Source organism: Botryllus schlosseri, chromosome 5 (genome assembly GCF_051294905.1).
Source record: "Botryllus schlosseri isolate E-star chromosome 5, Bs_hap1, whole genome shotgun sequence".
Classification (NCBI taxonomy): domain Eukaryota; kingdom Metazoa; phylum Chordata; class Ascidiacea; order Stolidobranchia; family Styelidae; genus Botryllus; species Botryllus schlosseri.
In genome coordinates, this window is record NC_137240.1 from 3,019,608 (window position 1) to 3,028,827 (window position 9,220).

General features: G+C 40.3%; 3 protein-coding genes across 3 annotated transcripts in view; all 3 read left to right on the plus strand.

The window, feature by feature from the left end:
* Positions 1-9,220, plus strand: part of LOC145438653 (protein mono-ADP-ribosyltransferase PARP14-like) — a 362,844-nt gene that overhangs the window by 148,176 nt on the left and 205,448 nt on the right. The window lies entirely within an intron of this gene.
* LOC145439969 (uncharacterized) lies at positions 155-3,542 on the plus strand. The gene is made up of 6 exons (XM_080317638.1): positions 155-436; positions 2,520-2,634; positions 2,718-2,805; positions 2,867-2,938; positions 3,002-3,373; positions 3,438-3,542. The coding sequence occupies exons 1-6, from the start codon at positions 262-264 to the stop codon at positions 3,540-3,542; spliced, it is 927 nt and encodes a 308-aa protein (XP_080173764.1). The 5' UTR covers positions 155-261.
* LOC145438650 (uncharacterized) lies at positions 3,772-6,216 on the plus strand. The gene is made up of 3 exons (XM_080316001.1): positions 3,772-4,006; positions 4,319-4,426; positions 5,844-6,216. The coding sequence occupies exons 1-3, from the start codon at positions 3,866-3,868 to the stop codon at positions 6,099-6,101; spliced, it is 507 nt and encodes a 168-aa protein (XP_080172127.1). The 5' UTR covers positions 3,772-3,865; the 3' UTR covers positions 6,102-6,216.

Consider the following 9,220-nt stretch of genomic DNA (forward strand, 5'->3'; position numbering starts at 1 on the left):
AGCGCTGTGCTGGATTTTATACATACGGAAGTTATTTCCCAATTTTCTTCAAACATTGACTTCCTTAGTTTCTTTATACTACACTGTCAATTCCAAGCGTTATGCTTGAACACGAAATGCCTTTTTCCCGATTATCTAGTTGCGTAATATTGAAGTAAACACCGTTCCAGCGAGAGAGCGAGGTGTGTTTTCGCGTGAGTGGCATAACTCGTGCTCATTCCTCATTCTCCTCTTATCTCCTAATATAAACTCTCAAACGAAATGCGGTATCTCGCGGTCGATGGTGTGTCTGGCGCGGGAATTCAGAGAGTGTGGATCGCATTGTGTCACATTTTCCTCGAGCGTCGAATTGCAAGCTGGTTCGTGATGGATTCCGAATTGGCTCAATATTTGTTAGGGAACGGTTTAGAGCAGAGACACGTCGACTTATGGAAAGGTAAGTGTTGAGAATATCCATCACGCACATCAGTAAGCTATTAGATGTGTTCTCTTTATTAACGGTATGCCATGGTGTCTTCCATTTCAACGGCTCGACTGTTATTTGTTAACGTGCAGCAACGCGTTTTGGTTCATTGTAAAGCTCACTGTAAAGTTGCTGTTCTGGAATTTTGCGTCTTACTATGGTAACAGTGCAGCTCGTGGTACCGTACCGCTATTTGTAGCAATCGGCAGAGTGTAAAATTGTACAGTAAAAACTGGTGCAAGTTCCTTGCAAAAACAGTACGGTATGTAATATGGTATAAAAATCGTTTACATTAGAAGTTGAAATCATGATTAAATTTCCAATATTGATTTTACCCCTTCTATTGACACAGCTTTATTGCTATTTTGTTAATGTAACTTCAGTAGGATAATGTCTGAACCACGGATTGCTTGCTGGTATGTCCATTTTTCTGTTCTGATCGGGATACTCTAACAAAGCACTTGTTGCATCGTCACAAGGATAATGGCGATTTCATAATATCATGCAGAATCTGCCATTTGCGTTTTTCCAACTTCAAGGGGCTAAAGAATCACGTTGTCAGGCAACATAAAAGTATGGAACTGGCAGGCCCACCGAGTCCTTCTGGAACTTGTAGCGAAATTGACTCTTATATTGATGTAGAGCCCGCGTCGACAGAAGTAGTTCAGCCACGCCCTATCGAATCGGGTACTCTGGGTCAAGCAGCTTTACTGTTGCGACTAAAAACTATTCATAAACTGAGTGATTCAGGGCTTACTGATATCTTGTCATCTAATGTCAATCTGCTGAATAGCATTTCTGCGGATAATTGCTCTGATTCATCAGCAGATGCACTGTGGTTGTTGCAAACAAAGGAAGCAAGAAAAACTTTTTATAAGGAACATTTTGGTCTTATTGAACCTGAAAGTGTCGAATTCGGGACACGCTTTGAGAATATTGAAACTCAGGATGGTTATATGCTCCAGAAAGCTTCTGCATACGGCTACTTTGTACCTTTTATGCGGCAGTTAGAAGCACTATTGAACGCCACTGCTGAATGTCTCATTTCAAAGCCGGATCCGTTTCATGAATTTCATACCATGACAGACTGCTTACATGGAGATTATCTCAAAAGTCATCCTGGGATAACTAGTCACCCTGACTGCCTGCTATTCTCCCTTTATTTTGATGAATTTGAAATAGTTAATCCAATTGGATCCCACCGTAAAAAACACAAAATATCGGCATATTACTGGTCGCTTTTAAACATCCCGGCAAAATGTAGAAGCAAAACGGATAGCATACAGTTGTTGTGTCTTGCCAAATCTGTTGATCTTAAAATGTTTTCTGGGTATAATATTCTGTTAGCAAACTTTGTGGCGGCGATGAACAGCCTAGCAGAAGGCGTCACCTTTACTGTTAATGGAGTGAAGAAAATTGTGCATGGATATTTGCTTTTTTGTATTGGTGATACACCTGCTGCTCAGCAGCTTGCGGGGTTTAAAGGTGTAGGTGGTGCAGATAAACCTTGCCGTAATAACAGTGGTGTAAAAAAATCGGACTTTTTGAAGCCAGTAAATGCATTGAAGAACGAATCGTATGTTCTTGCCGGTACGTTCCCAGAACTTTCCGCCTATTCAACACTTTCTTCATCTGAAAATGTTGCTACATCCACGCAAGCTATATGCAATAACATTTGTTATAATACGAATGATTTTCTCGTGATGAAATTCTCGGATTTCAGCTACCCGCAGTTCATTTGCGTTATTACCTTTGTACAGGCATCAGGGACCATATTTTGCATGTACCGTCGCCTAAATGTTCTATATTTTGAGTCCAAAATCAATGCATTTGCCGTACAAAGTAGTGATGTTGTTGAGTTCTGTAAAGTTTCCGACTTCAACTATCCGTGGCCACAAATTAGTCACAAAATTGGTGACATCCAGTATATTATAACCAAGTGTGTTGATCAGGTGTGGTGTCTTTAAGGGCTGTCCTGCTGAAGCTAGTAGAGTCTTTGTTCAACATGTCATACACTTGGAAGTGAAAAGTAAATTTGTATTTTTTTTTTCTTCAGAAAATGAAGTATCTAGCAGGACTTTCGGCATGCTGGCTGATGAGGATTTCATTGAAATGGATTTTAAAGTCGGCATGCGCCGCCTTTTGATTGTCCTGAGAGATGTGAGTATATTGTTTCCATATTCGTGAGCTATAAATTTCCCATCGTGGAACGGGAGCTATCATCATCATATAATCTTGTCTTGCAGAAGTGGAGGTCGGTCAAACACAGCGAGACCAATTTAGCGCCGCATGTACCTGCTCAGAATAATGGTTTCGAACATCCAGGGACATCTACTCCTGATGTGCGTAGAACTTATTAAAGGCAATATTTCATGCACCGTTACATAGAACTATATTTTACAGAAAATTCAACTCACGAAGATGCAAGTAGAATATAATACGAAGGACTCACCTGCATCAAATACTGACGTTTTGGTATGAACAATTATATAACTATAATCTACCGATACGCACAAATTCAGTAATATCACATTTCAGGGCAGGGATGTTCTAGCGATTTCAGAAGATAGTGAGCTGGAAATTTCTGCAATTCCGGACGATAGCGAGATGGAAATTTCTCCAATTCCAGACGATAGTGAGCTGGAAATTGCTCAAATTCCATACAATAGTAGGCTGGGAATTGCTCCAGCCAAAAAGAGATTCACATTACCAAAATTCAGTGCCCGTGTTACATCCGCATTGCAACAAGGAAAGGCTGGTCATTTACTAAATTCTGTGTTGGAGGAATGCGCATACCACATCCGAGCACACGGTGATTTGACATCCAAAGGAGAATATACTGAATTCTCCTGGAATCTTTGCGAAAAGTATACATGCCTGCAATATGATGGGGCTGGGCGCCATCCCTGGGTAAGTGTTCATTGCCAGTTGTTTGACCTGGCCTATATCCTTTCAACGGCTTTCTCAATTACAGACATTTTTCTCAAAGAAACTGTCCCAAAAGATGAGAAACATTCGTCTCAAGAACAAGAAGAAAGCAGCCGTCGTCAATTTCTGTTCAATCGATGGTAGCATCTAATATGATTTCAATCATTTCTCTGTTTTGATAGCCTTTGAATATTATAAGGGAATGACCAGATGGTATCTGACAGCGAAGAACTTCTGGCAAAAGAGTATTCGAAGCATGATCCGGACTGGTCAAAAATTAACGCGCTGTTCAAAAAATTTCACAGCTCATGTCGCCAAATAATAGCGGATATGCCCACACGAAGTGTTCGTGAAATACTGAAGAAATTTCCGTATCTTTCCAATATGAAGCTAGAGTGAGTATCTGGATTCTAGGCAAGAATGTGCTCAATTCACTCACGTTGCCAATGATTGAGTGATAACCTTGGCGATAAAATGCTAATGTTCCACTTGAATGTTCAGATCCAAGAAGAATTTGAGCTTTTAAAATCATGCTCGACACCAAAAATGACGCAGCAGTACCGAATTATGCTCTCTACTGTGGATAAGATGATTGGTGCAATTTCGGAAGGAACGGTCAGTACTAAATTATTTATTATTCACCCACCCATACTGAATACATCCTATACGACGGAAATTAGTAGAATAAGGTGGCAGGGGTTTCAAACTGAACTGGTATCGCGGGCCGGATTCAAACATTCAGATCGCTCACGGGGGCTGTACCAGACGAATGATTCTTATACGTTGCCTTGAAATTCATGCCATTGTTTTCACGGATATACTTTATTATCAAATCTTGTATGCAAGGCGATAGAAATATATGTTTAACATGCTCGTGCTCGTGCATAAGACCTAATGTACTAACTTTCTTAAAACTATGTTTTACAGGGAGAAGATGAAAGAAAAGAGGTCATAACTCTGCTATTTCTTCAGAAAGAATTGACCGATGGGCGAATAAGATCAAAGTCAACGTTGCTCGCCATCGACGTAAAACAGGTATAATTCTAGGTCACAAGTAACCAAACAGTTACCCACTGTGCAGCAGCCACATATGGCCGGCGAGAAGGTTTTAAGGAAGGAGGTGATTGTTGCAATTAGGTATATTACCAATTACCACGTTGGCTACCCCTGTTCTACCTCGATACTTTGAGCCAGGGGCGGGTGGCCCGTGAGAAAGTTTTGTGTGGTGTGGTGCAAATGACTCGTGTCAAGCCGAGTCCTCAGAAAATCGTGACCCGAGTCATTACAACCCTGGAAACGTCCATGTGGTCTAATTGTAATTCTAATCTAATTGGGTTAATGTTTTTGTGCTCTAATTTTAGTTCGAATCTAATTTAGTGTTTTCATGAAAGTGCCTGTTTGTCTGCGGCATTTTGCAACAAGAATATCCCTCTCGCGCTGAGTGCCAAGCCGCCATCGCATTACTTGCACCGTCCGTACAATAGTAGTTACTGTGACCAATGATAGCCATGCTGCGGCATATATATGGTGGCTTGTACAGTCTGCGAACAACATTATAGTTGCGATCGCGTTTTTAAAACTTCACGTTAACACAGCGCCATGCTCACTTGCATGAGCGGTGAGCATGGTTACCACAAAAGAAGTAATTTTACTAAAGAAGTACAGATACAACAAGAAGTATTATGATCATTAGCTTCATTTTATTTTGAACTATATTGAGCCGCGCACTATACCTGATCAGTTATCATGTTTTTCATCGACTAATGAATCGATATTAGGACTATATCGTCGCAGTGGAATCAAAGTGACTTATGTCCATTTTACACATTTTGAGATAATTGACTTCAGGTAAAATTTTCATCTTCTTTCATTCATATATTGGCCCTGATTGACTTTGAATTAATGAAACAGACATAACCATGGCCTGGATATGGCCGCAAAAAATTTAAAAAATTTAAAAAACTTAACTTTTTTCAAGTTTTAAAAATGGACCTTGAAAATTTGAAAACTGGACATAAGTCACTTTGATTCCACTGCGACGATATATTAATACATGTATAGCTGAAAGAATATTTCATCCTAAAGATTGATTTTGGGGGAAACCCCTAAGCCATTTTCTAGGCGTCTTGGGTGTCATCAGTGGTCCAAGTATTAGTCAATGTCACCCTGCTAAGTTTCACGGTACATTTTTGCGACTAACGCGCTAGCCAAAACCTGCTTTAGGGATATAGTGTAAAGTAAAGATTGAAAGCACTTCGTTACAAACGTTATTCTGAGTGTGGACTTTTGAGCTATATGTGCATTGAAGTCGAAGCTAAGAGTGTTATCTTTTATTCTTGCTCAGCAATACCTCGAACAGTCGTGCTTCGAAAATGGTTGTCATCATTTTATATGTTGACTGTATATATATATACTCTTGCCGCATGATTTATATGCATTCGTATTATTTCAGAGGCATGAGGCTGAAGTTGCATCTTCGAAAATGGATCCACCACACCTACTGATCGTCTGCCATGAGTCGGGCGTTCATCAAGGATGGGTATTGGTTGATAATACCAGTATTTCATGCACAAAAGGACAAGGGATCCTAGGCATGGTCATTGACCTCATGTCTTGTTTCTATGCCTGGGACCTTGCATACCCTAAAACCTTCATGGTTCTCTGGTTTTTACAAAAGATGGTAATCGGGGACGTGAAAATTGCTTTGTGATACTAAGATAAAGGGGGCGCGACAATGTTACCTGACAGTTGAGCATGAGACGGTATTTCAAGTGCATGCATATGAATGAACTGTTATTTTGCAATAAAATTCGTTTTCATTTCAAGCTCTGTGTCGTTGTTCAGCATGACAGCGTAGCGATTTTCATTTTGAGCTCTGCGTTGGTAATTAACGCATCAGCGTTAAACTTGAACGTAAAAAGTGGTAGACGTAATTGTAGACACAATCGGACGGTAAAAAGGGGCTCACTTTTGGCGTTTAATTTTACGTCTTAGAAACGCTTTTGAAACTCAGAGTGTAGGTCTTTGACATATTCGCTTACCTCTAATTACCTATACTTAAATAAGGCCGCTTTAACACGGTGACAAATTGTCATTTTTCTTCGTAATTTACGTCCTTAATACCTACCTGCGATAATAGATTAACATACTCAGATTTTACAACCTAGTTACATGCGATTAACGATACATTTCTTTTACCCGCAATGCCATTTGGACGCAATATTATCTAAACATCCCGTGATATGTTTTGGCCACGGACATTTCCCGTTTCATATATGCTACTCCGACCTAGGAAATCAAGAATGGTTTCGGTTTGTGTTGTGTTCCAAGGTACTTATTTAGACCCGGGGGTATCCGAGTCTATTCTAAAAGCGTCGGCCACGAGGTTGCATACGCTGGTCCTCGATTACCGCCCTGATCAATTGGTTGGACAGAGTCAGTGTTGTGATTAGACTCGTGTGTCTCCAGCGCTCAGACTCGCGATATTTACGAAATCTGATGCTGACGTTCACACCGCAATCTGAGTCATTTCTTTGATCAACTAGGAGTCCGTACTTACAAAAGCGTTACAGTCAATGTATATGATATATATACTTTTAATGTGAAGCACGATTCTTACTTACGCATTTGTGCATTTCCTGTCGCGACGTGTTTAACGGCACACGTCAATATATTTCTGGAAACCTTTTTATATCTGGATAGCATATGGCGCGCAGATTCAGCGATAGGTCTGGATTTGTGGTATACCATGCGGTGTACATCGCTAGGGACTTTTTTGACACGGCTGCGGTTCGCAGCACTAGATTCGTACATTCCATTAAGCTACCTAACAATACACACATTTTTCATGACTTCGGCTATTGTTATTACATTCTCTTTACAATTTTTACACTCTACTTTCACGACTTACTTCGTTATATAATTAAATGACGAATTCCCCGCGTTACGCTACAATTGCATTCATCTTGACATGTTAATATTTCATTGCTATACTTTTGAGCTGTCAAAACACCCGGCCAACCCCACATAATTCCATTTCACTTCTAGGTTCCATAAATTTTTATTAATTTCTACTTGAAAGCTCAAATTACTCACAAGGCTTGCATGCCCGCCTTGCGTCGCTCCGTCACGTATGGAATCGATGCACTACTTAGCACTTACGCTTATATTATAGCGTACTCTCGGCTCATTTCATCCCTATCGGTGCAGATTTTCACCACTTCATATCTGGTCCGTTGACATATAATGTGTTTATTGTATTTACTTTCTTTTTCAATTTGTCATTAGGCTATACTATTATTGCTATTATTTTTTTTTCCTACTTTGTGAAATAGCCTTTTGCTGCCGATATTGCTATTGCATCCCAGATTTCGTTGTCGCCTGCCACGGGTCTATCGCGAACCGCCGAAATGCTCTCTACTACACAACAACCTCTGCTAAGCCGACGCCGCTCATCAGACATTACGGCAGGGCCGGCCAACCCGTGGGCCGCGAGAAGGTTTTGAGTGGCCCGTGAGGTAATTTCCGAAATTGGTAATGTTATAAAAAATGGATTGCACAGATTGTGAACATTGCAAGGCCAACCAAAATTTGATTCGTTTGGAAGCAACACTTGAGATGTGATGACTAAAATATCAGTTACGACGCATTGGCATTTCCACGAGCCAGTCCCACTTTGGTAGATCTTCGTACACTACAATAAAGCAGAATAATTTGCGATAAATTTATCAAAAATAAATATTTTCTACACGGTTCGCGCAACATGTTGTCACTCGATTTTTGCTTTAAATATTGGTACCCCTTTGTGAAAATGAAAGAACGCCTAATGTATCAGATTGAGTCTAACTATATTCTCGATTACGAGACAAAGTGTCGCGTCCTACATATGCGACCTAGCGTTTGCGCTGGCAGAAAGACCGTCGACTATGAAACCTAGGCACAAAATGATTTGACGCATGTTGGTCGAAGCTTTCGAAATTGATATGTCCAGGCGCTGAATAGTCCAGTCCTGGCAAACTGAGCCCAGCGATATACTGCAGGCCCGCAATATAGTCAAGTGACAATATTATTGAGCTATGAACTTCGAAAAGTTTTCGCGCTTCGCGCGGTTAGTGGCCCGCGCAATATTTCGTCGATCGAATGTGGCCCTTTGGCTGAAAAGGTTGGTCAGCCCTGCATTACGTAATCCCTATAGACGCCATTATGATTCATGTACTTTTATCGATATATCTCTCCCATTAGCGAATGCGTCAACACGACTGTTCTTGCCGAAAATATATACGGCTCGCATAATTTCGGGCCCCGGTCTTTGTGACTATTTCAATGGTCGTTAATCTTAATGGTTCAGGAAATTTCCCACAAATCTCGTCATTTTAAGCGGTTCGACTACCAGACCATCATTTGAGTAATTTTCTCTATTCAACTCCATTCACTCATAAAAGCAGTCTCTGGTCGCTAGAAAACCCAGACATCAGTTTCCTACTTTCGTTACTTCCTATCTTCTAATACCACGTGTTTCGATTAATTTCAAAAGTAGTTTTGACTTTAATATGTTCCCAAACCATACACTAGATTCCACTTATAGGATCTTGCATTTACAAATAACAGACACTCATTTTCGACTTACCACCAATTTGTTCTCGCGTATGACGCATTCGCCAGACCTAATGTCAATTCCTTTGTGTACATATTTTTTTCTTTTCTTTCGTATTGTTCTTTTAATAAAACACAAAAATTGCCTCAGATATAACCAATTCGGCATTTTGACTATATCTAATCTAGCCTTCACGTGTTATCAATACACTATGCGGTTTCATTGCCATAATGTTG